The 21,641-nt window shown below is 41.2% G+C and overlaps 1 protein-coding gene and 1 long non-coding RNA gene across 5 annotated transcripts; both read left to right on the top strand.

Moving 5' to 3' along the window:
• LOC110430275 lies at positions 165-6,548 on the top strand. Of its 3 annotated transcripts, XR_002447586.1 has the most exons (7): positions 192-588; positions 804-931; positions 1,153-1,338; positions 1,436-1,703; positions 1,843-2,063; positions 2,684-2,762; positions 6,468-6,548. It is a non-coding gene; the product is annotated as an uncharacterized LOC110430275 (long non-coding RNA). The 3 variants fall into 3 exon arrangements; XR_002447584.1 differs by having other exon boundaries at positions 165-640; positions 804-1,338; XR_002447585.1 differs by having other exon boundaries at positions 166-588; positions 804-1,338.
• LOC8067351 (putative disease resistance RPP13-like protein 1) lies at positions 12,682-21,561 on the top strand. Of its 2 annotated transcripts, none has more exons than XM_002440439.2 (3): positions 12,682-12,898; positions 15,904-17,104; positions 19,385-21,561. In XM_002440439.2, exons 2-3 carry the CDS (start codon positions 15,931-15,933, stop codon positions 21,334-21,336), a joined length of 3,126 nt encoding a protein of 1,041 aa, XP_002440484.1. In that variant the 5' UTR covers positions 12,682-12,898; positions 15,904-15,930; the 3' UTR covers positions 21,337-21,561. The 2 variants fall into 2 exon arrangements, with proteins under 2 accessions (XP_002440484.1, XP_021303326.1); XM_021447651.1 differs by having other exon boundaries at positions 19,382-21,561.

Here is a 21,641-nt window from a genome sequence, read left to right as displayed (position 1 = left end):
TTAATTCAATTTGAACACAATCTATTGCACCATTTTTGGATTTCCCAAAGATTTATTACGCAATTTTGAAGTATCAGCCGTTTTGATCATTTTTTTTTCACCTAAAAAAAGAAGCTAATAGGCACTTTGCATTGAGAACCCCGAACTGTTTCTAAATCAATCCAACCCTTCTCTACTTTTCTTTCTCTGTAGCACTTTGTCAATTGGAACCCTCTCTTCTTGCCTATTCTTCCCAGGAGCTCCTCTTCGTCTCGTTCACAAACAGGCACGGGACAGCACGCGCACGAAGAGGGGAACGGCCAGCGCGGCCGGGGAGTTCCGGCCGGAGGGGAGGTAGAGCGGCCGCCCGACCTCGCCCTATAGGTCAGTCCACCTCCGGATGTCGCCGCGCTGTGGGCGACTGCGGCAGGCGACGGACGCGCAAGGAGGTCGGCACGACATGGAGGAGCGAGGGCGAGGGTTACTAGCGAGTGATGGAGGAGGGAGTTCGGCGCGGTCGCGTGAGGCCGGCGCGCTGATTGCGGATGGCCACACCCTGGCCCCTGGGCTTGAGCTGCTTCGATTCTGTCCAGTTTAGTGCTAATCCAGGTCAGTGCTTCGCTTCCACGGAAAACGGCAAGAACTCCAAGCCCCCCTGATGGTAAACCAGCGCGGCAATCACAATTGCAGCACCTAATAATGCCTGCAGCTGTGTTCTGTTTTTGTGTTTTGTACTTGTACACACCATGGAATATATAATATTCAGATGTTTTTTGTGTTTTTGAGGGAAAAAATTTACTCCTTCAATCAATTGTTAAATGCAGGTCAACGCAGGCAGAACAACTAGATATTGGGAGGGGGCACCAGATCTGCTGCTCCTCCCCAGTCCCCAGGCAGGCATTTGGTCGAAGCGTGGCCATTCGTGCCTCCGCAGCTCAGTACTGGCTGCTGAGTAAGTGAGCAGAGTAGCAGACCATCCATCATATGTAGTCCAATCAGAAATAATCTGTTAGAGCTTAGAGGATTAGTGTCTGCTCAATACGCCTTGAGAAAGAATCTATTCCACTCTCATTAATCCATTTCTGCTAATAATTTCCTTCTTTGTTTGTTGTTTTAAGTTATAAGTTTCTCTTCACTGATTACATGCATATTCACTGAGCCATTCGGCTATAGATGGATTCTGAAGATAATATACACGATCACATGGAGATCACGTCTAAATGAGACCATGACGTGCTTCTTAAAAATGAAGAACAAATCAAGCCGATAGACCTGCCAATGTCACTTCTAAACGCGATCACAAAAAACTTCTCTGATGGTCTACAAATTGGCAGTGGCGGGTTCATGGTGGTTTACAAGGTATACTAAACTCTTATCTGTCCACTCAATTAATCATTGTTTGTGTAAAAACTCTTGTTCATGCTGATAAGGAAAATGCCGTTACCTTTGACTGCAGGGGCTGCTTAAAAGTGGTGGAACCGTAGTCCGTAGCTGTGAAAAAGCTATGTACTGAACACAATTTGTGTGGATGTTAATCAACTCCAAAGAGAGGTTATCTGTCTGATGAAGGTGCGACACCAAAATATAGTACGGTTTCTGGGATACTGTGTGGATACACAAGGGAAAATGGAAGACTGCAAGGGAAAGTTTATCCTGGCAGATGTAAGGGATGTTGCTCTGCTTTGAATACCTCCCTAATGGGAGTCTTGAGAAGTATATCAATGGTATGATAGTGTGGTGTGTTATGTTTCTTTCCATCTCTATTTCCTTTGTTGTTGATAGTCTTGTCCATGTGTCCCGGATGTATAATAGCATTACTATAAACAGTAGTATCATCAAGTGATTAATTTGCTGCTTTTATAGATGCGTCTGGTGGACTGGAGTGGAATAAGCTATAAAATTATCAAAGGAATTTGTGAGGGCCTACAATATCTTCACGAGAATAATATTGTTCACTTAGATCTCAACCTTCCCAATATACTGCTGAACGATAACATGGTCCCAAAAATTTATGATTTTGGTCTCTCAAGGTGGTTCAAAGAAATACAAGGTGGAACTGTGACGTCAACACTAGTTGGATCCATGTAAGCTAGCTTGGCCTTCAATGAAGTTCCTCTCTATTCATTTGACTATACATGGATTGTTTTAAGCTTCGCAAGTTTTTGTTGTGGTTCTTCTCTAGATGGACCTTTTCTAGCCTTGTTTAGTGTGTACATCCTTAGCAAGTTGAGTTTAGCTAGTTGGAGGTGAGCTAGGCATGCTTTGAGTGGTTGCTTTTCTTTTCTTGAGCTAGTTGTGGTAGTTAATGGTGGATGCTATACCTCTAGTTGTAAGGTTTTTGGCCCTTTTTTTTTGTTAAAAGCTGGACAATGACCTTTTTTCCATCTAATAAAACTACCGGGAAAGCTTTTAGCATCCTTTAAAAAAACAAAAGAAGTCAAGTCCACAGTGCCATCGGATCATACGCTGAAGTGAAGAAGGAGCAGCAGAACACCGTGCACATCAGAGGCGGTGCACAAGCTGAAGACCTCAGTGAACACGGTCACTTGATTAGACACTGAGTAGAATTGAATGCATGCAACATATAATTTTGCCATTGTTTGACTACATAAAAAAAATTATGTGAGTTGTCATTATTATTAGTAGGTTATCTAAGATTGTTTTGTCCTGAAACAACTAAAATAATTTTCATATCCTTGATTAGCGTGTGACGATGAGGCGATGACAGCGTGGCCGGCAAAAAGAAAGGTTTGACGACCGCACGTCACTGCTACTTCCTACTGGTATATTATTATTACTATATCTTTCTCATTAGTGTGGTCGGTAGTGTTTGATTGTTTTGTATGTCTTGCAGTTCCTTCCATAAATGTCCACAAATATATAATGTACTAGCTCCCTTTACAAAAAAAAATATATAATTCTTGTTTTTTAGGAGTCAAAGAGTTTGAATTTTGACTAAATTTATATAAAAAAGTATAAACATTAATGATACAGAATCATTAGATTGATTATAAAATATATTTTCATAATAAATTTATTTAGAGACATAAATATTATTAATACTATTTGTTCTAAACTTGGTCAAACTTGAGCTTGTTTAACCGACACAATCACATAATTGCATTCTTTTATGGACGGAGGAAGTACCATAAGCGACAACAAATTAAAGAGAACAATTATGAATTCATAGACTTGTTGGCAGCTAGGACCTGGGGTCTGTTGAAAACAATAGTCTTGTTTTCTGCTAGTACTAGTAGTACTCTCTCTGTCTTTGAAAACTTCAATTTCTATAATCTGTGTTAGTCAAACTTTTTTAAGTTTGACTAATTTTATAGAAAATAATATCAGTATGAGATAATAAAGCCTTCTCTATATACTTGTCTTTTTGTGTAACGTCACTGTAATAAATTTAAAATGCTATAGCATGGTACATCTACGAAGTTATCTACTCCCTCCACGTTAGTAAAGAAAGTTATTTTAGACATAGTTTGAGATAAACATTAAAAATATAAATCATGAATAACTTTAAGATGTTAAGTTTTAAAAAATATTTTTATAAAAATATACATATATCACTTTTTAATAAATATTTTTATAGAAATAAGAAATCAAATATATGCTTTGGAGACTGTGTTATTATCCAAAACGACTTCATTTACCAACCTGGAGGGAGTACATCACAATGCGTTCCAAAGGTGATATGCACAATATTCCAAATAAAGCGTGCAAAGTGGCAGTCAAAGAATAAAAGTTGAATGGTTTCAACCAACTACAAAGGCAACATTTAACACTTTTCTGTCAATTCCTCTTCGCTTATTTATCTTTTGTGAGGGTACTCCTTTTTCAATACCGCGTAAAAAATCTTAATTCTAAGTGGTATTTTTAATTTCTAAAGAGGGCCTTTATCAGGAAGAACACCTTCTCATATGAAAGTTGAGGGATCAGATTGTGAACAAGCCATTCTTAGTAAGGTTTCATCAGAAAACATCCTTCTCATTTGTGAGGTGGACTTGTATTACCTCTGACACTAAGTCAAACCAAGCCATTTGGTTCGTATTAACTAGACCATGATCTAAAGGACACATTTAGTGGTACAGAACCAAGGACATTCCCACTGTATCATGTTTGCGAAGACGCTTCGCAATACGAAATAGGGTAGGATAAACCTTATCTAACCACACATCCTTTGAAAAACGCACTTGTTCCCTACATTGTACCTTAAAAGTTGTCTGTCATATAGTTGGAGTCCTTCCAGCAAGAGAATTGAAAAGCAAAGTGAAGTTTATGCATAGTTTTGCTAGGCGCTAGGCGGAATCTAGGCGATGACCCCTAGTCTAGGGACTAGTCGAGCCTAGGCGACGCTAGGCGTTTTTCTAGACGTTTTGACAATTTATATATAAATATATAATATATACATTTATAGCACAAATCATGAATAATTTAGATAAAAAACAGGAAAGGGAGGTGGAGGTCAACAAATTACAAACATACACATGCAATCAAAGCAATCAGCCAATCAGTCAATACATTACAAGTGGAGCAAAGCTATTGATCCATCGCTTCAAGCAATCAATCTACACATTACAAACATACACATTACAAACATATACATGCAGTCAACAATTTCACTGTCAGACAAATAAAAGTGGAGCAAAGCTTCAGATTTCAGAGCAATCTCAAATTCAGGAGAAAAGGGGACAGAGGATAGAAGCAGGGAAAGGAAAAGGAGGAGAGGAGCAGGGGAGAACATACATACCCTCATCCTTGGCCCTTGGAGCAGAGGAGCACGAGAGAAGCAGAGAGGTGGAGGTCAGAGCGGGGAGGAGGACACACTTGGCAGGGCACTGCAGGCGGGGTGGCGTCGCAGGGAGGTGGAGGTCGAGGTGGGGAGGAGGATTGTAACACCCAAAAATTTTATTTATTTAAAATAGATGAATTGAATTTAATGAATTATTTTGTGAGCATTTCAATATAGGAAAATAATAAATTTTGGGAAAATAAAATTAAATATAAGTTTAAAATAATATTTTTGTTGCATACATGCTGGAGCATTTCTTTTGTGATGATTGGTTGGAAAACAAAATATTTTATTTATTTTCTTTTTCCTGCTCAAAAATTCAATTGGAAATTTGGTATAAAAAAATATAAAAGGAAATGGAATTTTCCCTCTTTTCCTTCTTTTCGGCCATTTTGGCCCAAAACCCCCGCACGCCTCCCCTCTTTCTGGGCCGCGGCCCAGCCAGCCAGCCGGCCCCCTCCCTTCTCTCTCTCTCTCTCTCTCTCTCTCCCCCGCTGACAGGCCGGGTCTGCCTGTCAGCATCTCCTTCTCCAACTGCCGCCGCCTGCTTCCCCCCTTTCTCTCTCGGCTCGAACCGCCAAGCCGCGCCCCGCTCCCCCACGATCCTCTCCTCTACTCCGCGCTCGGATAAGAAGTGGGTAGAGAGCCGCGCGCCTCCTTCTCCTCCCCAGTTCCCCTCTCCTCGCTTCTGCTCCCATCCATGAGCGCGCACAGAGAACCGCCGCCGGGACGCCGCGACCTCCGCGCGAAGCCCGCCGTTCCGAGTCGTCTTCGTCCTCCTTCTTCGCGTCGGTGAGCGCGCCTCGTCCTCCTCTCCCTCTTCGGCTTTCACCCGAGCATTGTGGTATTTTCTAGGGTCGTCCCCACGAGCTCCGAAGGGGTCGTCAATGGCGGCTCCGTCGGTCGCCTTGCGTGGGAGCTTTCGGGGCATTCCGAGGCCGGGGACGCATTCCCCTCGTCCTCCTCTCTCTCTGGGAGTTTTCGATTCGCGAAACCGAGCTCCGAAGCGCCTGCGCGAGCTTCTCCGGCGAGCTTGCTCGCCGCGGCCATGGCGGCGCCGCCGCGCCCTCCCTCCCCTCCGGCCGACGCGCCATCTCCTCTCTCCCTCTGTTTCTTTCTTTTAATCTCGCGCGTCCATTTCCAATCGGACGGTCGAGAAGAGCCCGTACCCTTTCGGGGGTAGTTTTGTTAAAGAAACCCCCAACCTTTTGCTAATCACGCCCGCAGTCCTTAGCGCATTTCATAAATTACGCTTTGCCGTTTAGAAAGCGTATTTCTCGTCGGTTAGGTCAAATTACGCTTTCAGGAAATTACAGAATTGCCACTGAGTTTGTTTAGGCCATAAAATATTTGTTTTAGCTCCGATTTGACCCGTTCAAATTGCGTTAGATTCATAATTAAATTCTCTACATGTTAGTACTACTGTTACTGCAGTTTGCAACTTTGTATTTTCAGGGTTAGGTTTAATTAATTAAATGCCTATAGGAAATCGCCGTAAATTCGTAACTTGGTCGTTTTAGCTCCGATTTTCGTGATTTTCGTATCTATGTGCTCGTAGCGAAACGTAGGTTTTGTTTTTAAATATTTTATTTCATTTTTGATCTGTTGGTGTACTGTTCTAATTAAAGGATTGTTTGCTTGTATGATTGAACCTGGATGCGTGTTGTTGTGTGGTACCGATCGAGCGCAGACGGTGACGTGTCCGCGGGTGATCCGTTTTACTCCGAGGAGCAGCAGGACCAGCAGCAATTCCCCTTCACCGAAGGCAAGTATAACATGGGTTTCCCTTGTACACCTATTCACTTAATCAATTACGCATCTGCATGTGTCTAATTTTGATAACCCTAGGGACATCCTAGCTACTTGACTATATATTTATGACACCTATGGGTAGAATGCATGTGGGTAGCTTTGCTAGTGCTTTAATTAATTGAGACTTTACTATCACTCTGACTTTAATGAATATGATGACAAATGTTGGGAAAAGGGCTATGGTGCAATTGACTTCGGTCAGGTTGACCTAGACCCTCCGTAAGGACTTCTTTGTAAACGACTATCCGGGACATACAGTGCAACCGTAGTGCAACCGTGATGGTTATATGGCTCTAACTTTAGCTCAGTAGTAGGATCTCATCTAGCTGGTTAGAGGTTACCCGAAAGGGTGCAAGAGGGGCTTGCCACTTTGGGTATAGAACTGCTTCTGTTCCTATGTGTATAGCCGTGATGGAAATGTGCCATAGGAAAGGGGGTCCTCTATATCTGCCTGCCGGCCCTAACTGGTTAGACGAGGCCTATGGAAGGCTTCATAGTGTTCCCTGCCCGCTCACCTTGGCAGTGTTAGTGGGTCTTGCAAACCCCGGGCATATGGGTAACACGACTTACGGGAAAAGTGCACACCTCTGCGCAGAGTTTGATCAAACTGGTATACTAGCCGTGCTCTCGGACATGAGCAGCCTTGAACCCTTACGGAATAGTTGGGTGTGGATGGTTATGGGGGAATGACTTATGGAAATATGACGCATTGATCGTGATGATTAATGTGGTTTAACCGTGATGGTGATGGTGTTAGCCGTGAAGGTTAACGGTGTTATTATCATGTACTTATTTGGGCTAATTGGGAGCTTAAGCATAATTTATGATTAAATAGGATTAAAACATTGACCAATTAAAATGCTAACTGCAGTAGCCAGTGTCTGACCTTTTTGAGCCGCATAAAATCCTATGTTATGCTTGCGGAGACGAGACGTACTCACGCTTGTCTCTTTATTTCTTTTTGGACAAAAATCCCGGATGGGTAACAGATGAAAGTTACTATGAAGAATTCCCTGAGGACTTCTAGGTTGGCGATCCACCAGTCGGTCGTCCCTGTGATTGGAGCTGCCAAGCTTAGCTAGATATGTGTTTTATTCCGCTCGTTGCAGACTTTGATATTTGTGTTGTAATAACGTTATGTAAGACACTTGTGATGATACATTTGTAATTTGTCGACTTGTGTGCGCGACTATTCCTGGGGCGCACATGAGGTTTATTGTACTCAAATTTATCCTTAAATTTGGGTGTGACAAGGATGCGCTCGGCGAGGCACTACAGGCGAGGACAGTCGCCGGTGGGAACTCCTTCCCTATGGGCGGTGTTACAGGGAGGCGGAGGTCGAGGCGCGGACGAGCTTTGCCGGCCGGAGGTGCTTCCCTGCGGGCGGCGGAGCAGGGAGGTGGAGGTCGAGGTGGGGAGGAGGACGAGCTCAGAGGCGCACTGCAGGTAGAGACGAGCGTCGCCGGCGGAAGCTGCTTCCCTGCGGGCGTCGTCACAGGGAGGCGGAGGTCAAGGCGAGCACGAGCGGGCGCACTGCTGAGTTTCCCCCTTCCCGGCCTTATCCTCCTCCCGCGCGCGCATTCTTTCCCGCGCCGGCTTCTTTCCCGCGCATGCGCTCACCTGAAACTTCTTCTGATTTCACACGGCCATGCCCGAATCGCTCGATTCCTCGCCGCCTCGGGCTCCTGGTCGCCGCTGAATCGCGTGGAGTCGACGTCTGGCTCCGCCTAGGCGCTCCACCCGCCTAGGGGGCCAATTACCCCCCTAGTCGAGGCGCCAGGCCTTAGCCTAGCGACTAGTCGCGACTAGGCGAGATGTAATCGACGATTTTCAAAACCAGGAGTTTATGAGAAGTTGACCCAAGTTTTGCCTGCTCATGAGAAGACGGAACTACTAAGTTCATTGATTTGAGAGCAGGATATAGGAGTAAAAACAGATAACGAGGTATTCAATAAGAATTAAATAATATGTACGGGTTGTTGTAATCAAAGTACTCCATCTATCGAATCAATTTCTAGAGTTGTTTTAAGTTAATTTTTTTTAAACTTTGACCAAATTTCTAGAAAAAATACTAAGATTAGTATCAAATTAGTATAATTAGATTTATCATAGAATATATTTCCATAATATACGCATTTTATATTGTTGCTCTGTATAAAGCTAATTAAACTTAAAAAAGTTTGACTAGCACAAAGAGAGTATAATATTATTATGTATAAGACAACCAACATCGCTTATTTATTTTAGAGACGATGACGAGTACTAGTTGCCTTATATTATTTCATTGCAGCCAGCCGTCTGACATTATACATCCTAATCCTAATTTAAAATAAGAGAATTGTTATATTTAAAGAGACAAAACAATCTTAGATAACCAACTGCTCCCTAGTCCCTTTGTTCTAAAATATAAGAGATCCAAGGCCTTGTTTAGTTCCGAAAAGTGAAAAGTTTTCGGTACTGTAGCAATTTCGTTTGTTTGTGACAAATATTATCTAATTATGGACTAACTAGGATCAAAAGATTCGTCTCGTGATTTCCAACTAAACTGTGTAATAAGTTTTTGTTTTCGTTTTTATTTAATGTTTCATGCATGTACTATAAGATTCGATGTGACGGAGAATCTTGAAAACTTTTTGGTTTTCAGGTAAACTAAACAAGGCCCAAAGTGATTTTTTCCACGAAATAAGGATCTTTAGTCTAGTGGCAGTTGCCTGTCATATAGCTGGAGTGCTTTCAGCTAAAGAATTGAAAATCAAAGTGAAGTTAATGCAGAAGTTGACCAAAGTTTTGTCTTCTTGTGAGGAAACAGAAGAGGAACTTAACTTTCTGATACTTCCTCCGTCCTGAAGTATAAAAAATTCAAGTGATTTTTAAACAAAATAAGAAGTTTAGCAAAAGATCATCTTGCCCTCACTAATTAGGATGGAGATAGTAGTTAAGTTGTTGCTTTCTTGCTTAGTTACCGGCTGTCCTTTTAGATTACATTAAGTACAAAAGGAATCTTAGTATTTTTCTACCAAAAAGATAGAGGAGAGGGAGTTGAGGACACTGAATATATCTTATATTTTGATACAAATTTTGAATTTTAAATCCCTTATATTTTATGCTGCAGGAAGTAGTATAATTGAGATAACAACTCTTAAACGATAATTCATTTTTCTATATATGAATAATTAAACAATGATAAAATTACATAGTTTCTGAATAACAACAAAAAATAAGGCCTCTGGAGATATATAAAGAAGTGTTAAAACAATATCATGTGCCGCTGACCCTCGGTGAACAGCAGCAGCAGCACACCACCAACTCCAACTGTGGGTGTCGGTCCCTCTCAATGAACTGGCTCCCTCCTATAGTATAGCACGTACTCCCTCACATCTCAGTTTTTCGAGAAGTCAAATTTTTTTGAGTTTAACCAAACATATATAAAAATATACTAATATTTATCATATATAGTATATATCATTAGATTGAGCATAATATATATTTTTATAATATATTTATTTGCAAATACAAATATTGCGGTTTTTCTGTCACATCGAATCTTGCGGCACATGCATGGAGCATTAAATATAGATAAAAATAAAAACTCATTACACAGTTTGCCTGTAAATCGTGAGATGAATCTTTTAAGCCTAGTTACTCTATGATTGAACAATGTTGTCAAATAAAAACGAAAGTGCTACAGTGTCGTTTTTCCAAAAAATTTTGGAACTAAACAAGGCCTCGGTACACTCCTATATGATATTTGATGTGACATTCCAAAACTTTACATTTTGGAACTAAACAAGGTTAAGGCAAGTTTATTTCATTAGGCTAAAAATTAACCCTTCACTTTTAGGGCTACTAAAGTGCGAAACAAATTGACTAAAAAGGGCTAAAGTAGTTTAATCACGTTAGTACCCAAAGAGGTACTTGTTCAGTTCGTGAAAATTATTGGCTTTGTCAACTGTAGCACTTTCGTTTGTATGTGACAATTATTGTCCAATTACGAAGTAACTAGGCTCAAAAGATTCATCTCGCGAATTACAGATAAACTGTTTAATTAATTTTTGTTTTTGTCTACATTTAATGATTCATGCATGCGTACAAATATTCGATGCGATGAGAAATTTTGAAAATTTTTAGAAACTAAACAAGGCCTAAAGTGGGTTAAAGTGCCCAGGTGATAGGGCTGCCCCTCATTATTGCCGGTCTCCTATCCTGATCCGCATTCATTAGACATAGTTTGGTCTTTATTGAATTGCCTTAATGTCTTTAGTCCTTTTTAGTCACTAGAGCCAAACAGGGATGACTAAAGTTTAGTCATTAATTAGTTTTAGTAGCACTTTTAGCCTTTGGGGAACCAAACAAGTGGATTAAAGGGTGATGACTAACTTTTAGCCCCAATTAGTCCATTAGCCTCTCAAGGTGGGCTAAAAGTACTACTAAGGGCTTGTTTGGTTTGAGCAGCTAAACTTTAGTCCATTTAGTCACTTTTTTATCAAACACATAGACTAAATGAGACTAAAAGGGAAATTGAAGTTTCATTACGAAGTGGGAGCTAAACTTGACTAAAGGGAGCTAAACCTCACCTTTTAGTCCTATTTATCCAAAAACCTGACTAAAAGGCCTCTTTTTGTCACCCAAACCAAATACCCAATAACTAAAGTTTAGTTTATGGTTTAGCTACTAAAATTTAGCAAGGTGACACCAAATAGACTCGACTTTACTCTTTTTCTTTTTCCTCCTCTTTTTATTTTGTCAACTTTTAGCACCTGAATACAAACAACCATCTTAAACTAAGGGGTTGTTTAGTTCCTAAAAATTTCTGCAAAAACCCCAAAACCCTGAATAACCCACTAAAAACCTGATACTAAATTTTTTTGGTTTTGGTATTTAGTTGCAAAACAGAGACACAACACAACCTCTATTTAGCCTCGGTTTGGGACTGAAAAATTTCGGCCCGTTTACTTCCAAAACGCGAAAAAAGTAAAATATTTTACTTTTGGCTCAAAAAGTTTTGGAACTAAATAAATCCTAAACTTTAGCACCTTTAGTCCATAGTCTAAACTTTATTCCAAGAACTAAAGAATCAAACAGGGTGTAAATCCATCTGAGCGGAGAGAGTGTAAAAAAGTGACTAGCTAGCGAGTAGCGACGAATCAAACACTAATCACGCACTCTATTGATGAACGATGTGTCCTTGCTCCCCAGGCCTCGTTTAGTTCACCCAAAACCTAAAAAGTTTTCAAGATTCATCGTCACATCGAATCTTATGGTACATACATGGAATATAAAATATAAATAAAAATAATAATTAATTATACAGTTTGTCTATAATTTGCGAGACAAATATTTTGAGTCTATTTAATCTATGATTGGAATTGGATAATAATTACTAAATAAAAAACGAAAATATACCTAAAAGTTTTTCTTCTTCCCAGCTAAACAAGGCCTCACACATTTCCCGTTGCTTTGTTTATTTTATTTGAGTGCCACCTCAGCTAGCGATTTGAGGACACCGCTGCGGACATCTCAAGGGCGTTCCCATGGAAATAACTAGTTGAGAAGAAATTTTATTGACTATAATGATATTTTTAATGGTAATTTGTAAATAGTTACCTAGATAAGCTATAGAAATAATAAAAAAGTAACACTTCTATAGAAATAATAAAAGAGATCAAATAGCTAGCGACTCTCAAATAGCTAATCTAACGTAATTTTCTAGAAATATCTCATATAACTTTCCATTATAGTGTTTATTTTTTCTTATTTATATGCCTCATCTTGTTAACTATTGCAAATTGTTATTAATAGATAATAAACTTTTTTCTAGATTAAGCTATTTAGAAACCATTAGAGACATACTGAGAGCACATGCATCTTGTTTTATCCTCTCTCTATATAAAAGAGACCAGACGATGGACCAAATCAAGGCTCTAGGCTCAATGTTTGGCGGTGGTTGAACCAATAAAGAAGTAGCCGTTCACAACAGTAGTTAGTTAAGAGACCTCTATATTTAATACAAATAATTAGAGAATCAAGGAACCCAAAGTTTTGACTTTCGAGTTGCAGTAGTATATATAGACTCTCGATCTGAATCTCGAATTGATACTAGTACGTACGCCCGCCCCTCTGGCAAGCTAGCTAGCTAGATTCAGAACAGAACAGCTAGCTAGCGTTGATCCTATCGATCGAGCTATAGCGTAGTGGCGACAGATGCATCCGGCGGCCATGGATGCCGGATAGCTATCATCTCAACATCGTCGTCAAACTGCGGTGGCGGTGCAGTTCGCTGGTTCTCCAGAATCGCAGGCCCAGGGGCGGGTGAGTACATATGTAGCTCTAAATTTATTTAATTTAATTTAAAGCGATACGCAATCTGTTTAGCTTTGAGGTGGCTGTCTTTGGGCTTGTTTGGCACAGCTCAACTTCACTAGTAAAGCTGTTTTTTTTAGAAAATAGCTTTATGAGTGACTTTCTAGATGAAGCTGAGCTGTTTTGGAGAAAGTGTTTGGCAAAATAGCTTCACCAACTACTTCATGCATAGTTGAGAGAGAGAAATGAGGGAGAAGCTGCAATAAGCTACTTTTTTCCAGCTTCATCCAACTTATATCTTTGTGAGAGGAAGGAAAAAACAGCTTTACCCATGAAGCTGTTTTGGAAATAAGTGTTTGGCAAAAAAAACAGCTCACAACAGCTCATGAAGCTGTTGTGAGCTGTACCAAACAGGCCCTTTGTGTGTCAATTTAAAGCTTGTGCGTGTGCGTGCCTCCTGTTGGTCGATCGACAGCGTGTATCTGTATATGCATGCATGCATCCTCCCATGCTCAAGTTACTAGAGCACTTCCAATATAAAAATCATCATAATTTCTACAGACATTAATTATAGTGTCATCTAAACATTGCTGATATGGCAGGGTAGTTATTGAAAAGAGAATGACATTGCTGATATGGCAGGGTAGTTATTGAAAAGAGAGAGCAAAAATTATAGAAACTGTATCTAAGTTAGAAATTATGTCTACACAAAATCCAAAACTTGAAGTGATATGATTGGTTAAGAATGGAGAGAGAATGAATGTGATTGGATAAAAAAATTATTCTGTAGAAACTATCCATTGGCACCATAGTTTCTATATATAGTGTCTATAGAAATTAATAGAGTAAAGTCCACCACCGGTCCCTAAACTTGTATTAGCGTGTCATCCCGGTCCCTAAACTTGCAAATCGACTGTTTAGGTTCTCGAACTTGTTCGTCTGTATCATCTCAGTCCCTAAACTTGTTAAGTTGTGTCATTCCGGTCCCTAAACTTTGAAATCACCTATTTAAGTCCTCAAATTTGTTTAGTTGTGTCATACTGGTCCCTAAACTTGATTTTGAGTCTCATCTGGGTCAAAACAAAGCGATCTAAAAACTCTATATCAAAAATAATTCATACCTTTTTCATATGTACTCGAATGAAGACAAACTTTATATCAAAGTTGTAGCCCTTAATGCGTTCTACAACTTTGTAGTTGAAATGTTTTTATTTAAAGTCGTTTAATATCACAAATTTTAATTTTATATTTTAAATTTCTAGATCTAAAAACTTTCAAAAAATATTTTAGGACCACAAAAGATTTTAATTTAAAAACTTTTCAACTACAAAGTTGTAGATCGCATTGCTTACTACAAATTTGATATAAAGTTTATCTTCATTTGAATTTATATGAAAAAATTATGAATTATTTTCCTATATAGAGTTTTTAGATTTGCCCTGCTTTGATCCAGATGAGACTTAAAAACAAGTTTAGGGACCGTAATGATAGAATGAACAAGTTTGAGGACCTATATGGGAGATTTCTAAGTTTAGGGACTAGGTTGACACAACCGAACAAGTTTAGGTACCTAAACGATTGTTTTGCAAGTTTAGGGACCGGGATGACACACCCAAACAAGTTTAGGGACCGGTGATGGACTTTATTCAAATTAATAGGTATACTCCCTCTATCCATTAAAGCTTTAACTTTTAGATTTGTTCTAAGTCAAAATTTTAAAACTTTGATCGAATTTCTAAAAAAGTGCTTAGATTTATAGTACTAAACTAATACCATTATATTTAGGCAACGGATCTAGTGCAAATTCATCTCCCGTGAAAACTGTGCAAATTCTAATCTGGACCACTGGATGTTGATCCAAGGGGTGCGGAGAGATTGGGTAATTTTGCACTTAACCGCCCACTCTTAATCACACTTTTACAAATCCCTCCTTCCACCTCTCTTATGCGCCCCCTTGGATCAACATCCTGCAGTCAAGATTAGAGTTTGCACAGTTTGCACGGGAGATGAGTTTGCACTAGATCCGTTGTCTTATATTTATCATAGAATATATTTTTGTAAGATACTCATTTTATGTCATAGATATTGATGTTCTTTTCTATAAAGTTGGTCAAACTTAAAAAAGTTTGACTGACACGGATTCTAGGAGTTGAAGCTTTCATGGACAAAGGGAGTAGAAACTATATATAGTTTCTAGCATTGGAACTGCCCTTAGAACATCTCCAGCAGGCTACCTAAACCAACTACTTATCCTTTATCTAGGTAGTGGAGATCAAAAAAAGTCTCTGGGAGACTACCTATACTTGTTTTTGTTGGCCCAACAATTTTTTTCCCACTACCTAACAAATATGGCTACCTATTTCTCCCACCCCACGTGCCTCTTTCTCTCTCTCCACGCTCGCACGCGGCGCTCGTCCATCTCGGCCGCCGATACTCCCTCCCCAATCCGCGCTAGCAGCGCTCCTCCCCACGGGAGGCGAGCGGCCCTCGCCGGTGGCACTACTCCACGACAGCAGCCGCATCCCCTCCGCTACCTTGCCCAGTGCTGCTTGCCCCTTCTCCCTTCGACGATGGCTGCAACCCCTCCTCTGCTCCCTCCGACAATAGCCGTAGCCCCTTCTGTGCCTGATGTCGCTTGCCCTTGCTCCCTCCGATGATGTTTGGGCAGAACCAGCCTCCACAACTGCGACTACAGCTCCACCGACCTCCATTGGCCTCGCCCCTGCTCCCCTCCTCCAGTGATGACTTCATCTGTGGAGAAGAAGACAGAAGAGAGAATGACATGTGGGATCCATCTGTCATTCTCGACTAAGATGAGTTTGGGTAGCCTATTTTAGGTAGTACTGCTGGAGTCGGAAGTAAAAATTTGAGTAGTTGAAGAATAGGTGGCTACCTAAATAGACATTTAGGTAGTCTAATTTTTGTATTACCGCTGAAGATGCTCTTATGAATCTGAATCTAATGATATATTTATGGGAATACAGTAAATTTATTAATGAAAGATGAATTGGCAGGTGAGTTATTTGGTGTCGCGGCGCGCCATGGCGGAAGTAGCTATTCTTGCAGTGGCTGGGTGGTTCTTGGCGCCCACCATCAAGGAGCTCATGGACTGGGCACGCTCCGAACTAGGCGAAAGGTACCGATTCCGCAAGGACTTCGAGGACAACCGAGAGAAAGTGTTTAGAGCTCTACAGGCAATGCGAAGCAACGTTGATGACATGAAGAAGTACTCCATCACGGACCCACATGTTTGGTTCAGCCTGTGGGAATTACTGGATGCAATTCAAGATGCGGCGGAGGAGTTCATGGACAAGTTCCAGTACGAGCTTGTTGAGTTCAAGGGAAGGAAAAATAGATTTGAAGGATCTGCAAAAAAGCTGAAGCAGCTGCTCGGTAGTGCAGAGGACGCCAAGAAGAACTCAGAAGGCCTCCTCAAGAGTTTACGGGGAAAACAACAACACAACCCAAGGCCCGGCATCGTCCCTACGACTTCGGCAAAAACAACTAAGGAGTTATTTGGGTACAGGCAGGAGCTTGACAATTTGGTATCAAAACTCACCACACCCAGTGAAGGAGGAACTAGAGTTGTGGGCATCATCGGCCATGGTGGGATTGGGAAGACGGAGCTTGCTCGGTGGGCATTCCACCATCCTGACACTAGGACAAAGTTCGGCGAGCTCCGCATATGGGTGTGCGTCTCCGGCATGGTCAAACAAGATGATCTGTTAAATCAGATCTTCAAGTCCACATGTCGAGGGGATCCTCCTCCTCCTTCAGCCAGTCTTGAGGAAATGATTGCAAAGAAGATTGAAGACGCCCGGCGGCCGTACCTCCTTGTGCTCGACGACGTATGCAACGACGAAACCAGCGATGAGTTGCAAAGGAAGACGACCTGGGAGAGCGTGCTGGCCCCGTTCAAGCTGCAGGAGGGTGCAAACAATAATGGAAGCCGGATTCTTTTGACATCTCGAGCTCAGATTTGTTTGGATACTCTAGGTAGGTGTATGGATGCAAGGTCACAGCGACGAATAAAAATCGCCCTCAATGGGATCAACGACACTGCACAACTCAAGCTCTTGCTCATGGAGGAAGCACGAAAACAAACTGAAAGTGAGGTCGTGTCCCAGGAACTGGAGGAACACCTTGAGAAAGATGTTGGCAAGTTACATGGCTCCCCGTTGGCAGCTCGCAAATTTGTCAGCCTCTCTGCTCCTGGTAAGTGCTATTTAAAATCAATACAGTTGAGCCAATATATATGTTCGTCCATAAAAAGGATACAACGCCCGAGTCATGTCCACTGCTGCTATCAACCCATGCTCTTGCAAGGGATATATAATCTTATAAGGAAAAAGTCTACATAATCCCCTCAACTATACATGGTAGATTATTTTACCTCCAAACTATAAAACTGGATTTTCTACCTTTTGAACATTCTAAAATCGGTCAAATAACCCCCTCAGTTGGTTTTAGACGGTGGTTTTGGTTTTGTGTTTTTCTTTTTATTTATTTTCGCTGCATCTTTAAAAAAACATAGTAAATCACAAAAAAAATAAAAAATAAAAAATCTAATTTTGTTGGACTCCACGTGAGTAGATCTACACAATGAATATATAATATGGTATGCTTTAGTATAAATTTTTTGTTGTAGCTTTAGATATATGAATTATTCCAATTAATTATAAAAAAATAGATCTATGCTACAACAAAAACTTTGTACTAAAGCGTACCATATTGTGTGTTCTCTATGTAGATCTACTCATGTAGAGTCCAGCAAAACTAATTTTTTTTAATTTTATGATTTTTCTGTGATTTATTATGATTTTTCAAAGATTTAGCAGAAATAAATAAAAAAGATGAAACCAATGTCACTATAGCAAAACCACCGTCCAAAATTGCTTGAGGGGGTTATTTGATCGGTTTTGGAAAGCTCACTGGGTAGAAAATCTGGTTTTTATAGATGGGGTGAAGTAGTCCACCCTATATAGTTGAGGGGGTTATATAGACCTTTTTTAATCTTATAAGATATAATGGTAAGCATTAGTTACTACTTAGTAAATCTTACTCGCTAATAGAAATTACTTGTACTTATATAAAATTGCACAATTTTTTTCTCTTTGTTCATCTAACACAAACTTATCAATTACTAGAGTCATCCTAAGAGAATACTAAGAGGTAAAAAGTTGGCCACCCTTTGTTTACCGTTTAAGCCATTGAGATGACATGTAAATGGAGCTAAACGACCCATACGGTTTTCTTCTATATGTAGTGACACCAAACTATGCATATTTATGTGTGTAGAAGTCAAAATATGCTAGAAAGTATACATATTAACACAAGGAAATAAGTTTTCTAGCAAAGAAGGAAATAAACTAAATCTTACTCCACATCTCATTAATGTATGATGTTAATTAGTTGGGTATCGATACGGTAGTTGTAGTCCTATTGACTATAAACTATGAATTTAATGACTATTTAGTCGATTTAATAACGTTTAACTCGATTCTATTTAGACCATTTAGAAGTTTTTTTGGTTTAAATAGTCTAACCATTTAGGGCCTAAACAACATAGACAACCTAAGTTTATCGTTTAAACTTTGTTTAGATGCTTATTTAGACAGACACATTTAAACATCATTTAGGTGAATCTTATCAATTCTATACCTAATAATAAAGAGAGAAAATTTATGTCTTATTTTTTGTTTGGTCGGGCCCATCATTTGATCCACCTTATCCATCTGCAGCTCAAATCGTTCTCATCTCCCCGCAGCCCGCTAGCTAGTCATCAGTGATTGTTCTCATCACCCCCGCAGCCCGCTAGCCGGCCAGAGGCCAGTCCCCATCCCTAAAACAACCGTAGGCAGGAAAAAAAAAAGCAAAAGTTGGTATATTGATGAGAAAATTAGTTCCTTGGCCCTAAAGATAGTTATGCTTCCTTTTCGATTTAACTTGCTTATTTGGCCCTAAAACGAATTTTGTTTTGGTTCTTGCCCTTCCATTAGTTTGACAAGGTAACAGTGTTAAAAGAAACACGAAATGAATCTTTTACCCCTGATACCGAATGCAACACTACAACAGCCTATGCAACACTACACCGAAATGATGAACTTGCCAATTCATCAATTTCGAAACCCAATTTGAACATTGCACAACATGAACAAGCTTCATCGGAGAGACCAATTGATTTCTATCAAACCATGTCAATCACTTCTGCTATTTTTATCGCATGGTTGTCATTTATTTATGCATTTCATCAATTAACCATGGAATCATTTCTCATTTGCTATCCAGTTGAGCCCAATCAAAACAAATTTATTCCTCTAGGACCAAACACCTACAGTTCTCATGAAATACATTAGTTAATCAACACGTGTTGTCATTTAATTTACCAAAACCACTTAGATCCTAGATGCACTCTCAGCTCCCTACTAGTCATTGTTTCCCATATACTTTTGAAAACTGAACCTTAATATTAAATATTCATGTTTCCTTCAGCAGGAAAAAACCCGGTGAAAAGCACTTCTAAAAAGGAGAGAAGTCTTTTGAAGAATATCACAATCGAACGTCGCATTGAAGAAGTTCTTGTTAAAGATCATCTCTCAAGCTTTGAGGTGCTACCCTCGCACCTGCAGCGTTGCTTCGCATTCTGCAGCATATTCCCAAAGGGATGGAGATTTGAAGTGGAAAAGCTGACGAGGATGTGGACAGCTCTCGGTTTTGTGGAGGCTCCGCCGAGAAAGGGTGGGAGGACCGTGGACCACGTAGCAAAGGAGTACTTTGATGCTCTGGTGGAACGCTCTTTGTTCCAACAAGTAGTAGGCACGTCCTACTATGAGATGCACGAGCACATCCACTCCATGATACGGATGGTCTGTCCAAGCTATTACCATAGGATCGATAGAAGAAGCAGTGACACTACTGTCCCAGCAACAGTTGGCCACCTATCTGTGACCACGGAGTGTTTGGGCCAGCTCCAGGCAGCAGTTGGTTTGAGAAAGCTTCGGACATTACTAGTCTTCGACAAGGATGACGAAGACGGTGCAGATGCTGCAACTAGTTCATCGGCCAGCAGCAGCAGCATATCAACTGATGAAATTCTGAACAAGTTGATTCCTCAAGAGAAAAAAGACCGGGAGAACAAGTTCAAGGGTGTGAGAGTGTTGGATTTATCTAACACGACACGCATCACTGCGGTACCATCAGGCATCGGTGAGCTCGAGCATCTGAGGTACTTGGGCCTTCCTAGCACCATCGGATGTCTCGGTAACGATGTCACCAAGCTACTACCCCTGCAGACACTGAGTGTCATCTTCAGCAGTGACGACGTCCGCCTTCCCGAAGATATGAGACGCTTGATCAACCTGCGGCACCTTGATATGGGCAAGGAGAAGTACATCGCACAGATAGCTGGCATCGGGAGCATCAAAATGCTGCAGGACTCAGTTGAGTTCCACGCGCGCAGGATGGAACAAGGGCACGACATGAGGGAGCTGGAGGGGCTCAATTCTCTCCGCCGGAAGCTCACCATAAAGTGCCTTGACAAGGTCGAAAGCAGGAACGAGGCCGAGAGTGCAGGCCTCAGGGCCAAGGTACATCTCAAGACTCTAGAACTCAAGTGGGGGCGGCGGAGTGACGGTGCAGCTAGAGGATCGGCGCAGAGCGATCTGGAAGTCCTCGAAGGCCTCCGACCTCATGCAAACCTCGAGGATCTCAAGGTACAGAATTACGTTGGCACCAAATCACCTTCCTGGTTGGTCAGCCTGGAGAAGCTGAGGTGCCTACAACTGATCAACTGCCGGCTCGACAGACTGTCTCTCGGTGCTTTTCCATCGCTGAGGACCATGGTGTTAACCGACATGGCCGAGCTTGTCGCATGGGAGGGCGTCACCGGCGATGGCGATGGCAGTGGCAGTGCAATGGTATTGTTCCCTAACCTCCGAAAGGTGGAGATTGTCCGCTGCCCCAACTTACGGTCGTTAGATGGCCTCCTATGCTGCCGTTTGCTCAACCACCTGCACGTCGAGGGATGTCCAGTCGTCAAAGGAGAATTTAGAAGAAGCAAGTTTCGTCCAGACCTACGACTGAATGATAACACGCCTGATTGGCCTCATGAGCTGAGCTTCGTCAAAGATGAAGAGCCGCCGCCTTCCCGTGCAGGTGGCCAGATGAGAGACCGTCTAGCAGGGCAGCCTCTGACTCCGCTAACTGCAGGTGGCCAGATGAGAGACCGTCCACTGCAGCCTCCGACTCCACCTCATCGTGAAGGTGGCCAGATGAGAGACCGCCAAGGCCAAGCTGATGGTCTTCCCTCCCCTAGCCGTCGTCAAAGGAACGGTGTCGACACTCCTCCATGGGTTCTTCTAATTATTATTGCTTTAATAATGTGGTACTATAGCAATCTCTTGGTTCTTCTAATTATCATTGTTGTATGGCATGGTACCAATCGCTGATGTGGCTTGCCATTTGCCTTTTCTAATTCCATGGAGTGGATATATACCTTAAGTTTCTTCGACCACCGCACCACACATTTTTTTTTCTTTTTCTTTTTTTTTCCCTTTTGTCTTCAAGCTCTGGGTCTGGGATATGATTTCAGGCTTCATGGGCACTGCTCCATGAACACATATGTATTGTATAACTTGCATTGATGTTGGAATAATAAGTTTGTTGTGATGTGATGGACATATGATATCCTCAATTTTCTTGGATTGATTGTCTCCAACATGTCTCCCTGGAACCATTCCAACTACGAATGTTG

This window comes from Sorghum bicolor, chromosome 9 (genome assembly GCF_000003195.3).
Source record: "Sorghum bicolor cultivar BTx623 chromosome 9, Sorghum_bicolor_NCBIv3, whole genome shotgun sequence".
In the NCBI taxonomy this organism is placed as follows: Eukaryota; Viridiplantae; Streptophyta; class Magnoliopsida; order Poales; family Poaceae; genus Sorghum; species Sorghum bicolor.
Note: the sequence above shows the minus strand (reverse complement) of the source record. Positions and strands in the feature narration are given on the sequence as shown.

Coding starts and splice junctions, on each gene's coding strand:
- LOC8067351 (XM_021447651.1), top strand. CDS start 15,931: ATGGCGGAAGTAGCTATTCTTGCAGTGGCTGGGTGGTTCTTGGCGCCC. Junction 17,105..19,381: donor TGTCAGCCTCTCTGCTCCTG/GTAAGTGCTATT, acceptor TGTTTCCTTCAG/CAGGAAAAAACCCGGTGAAA.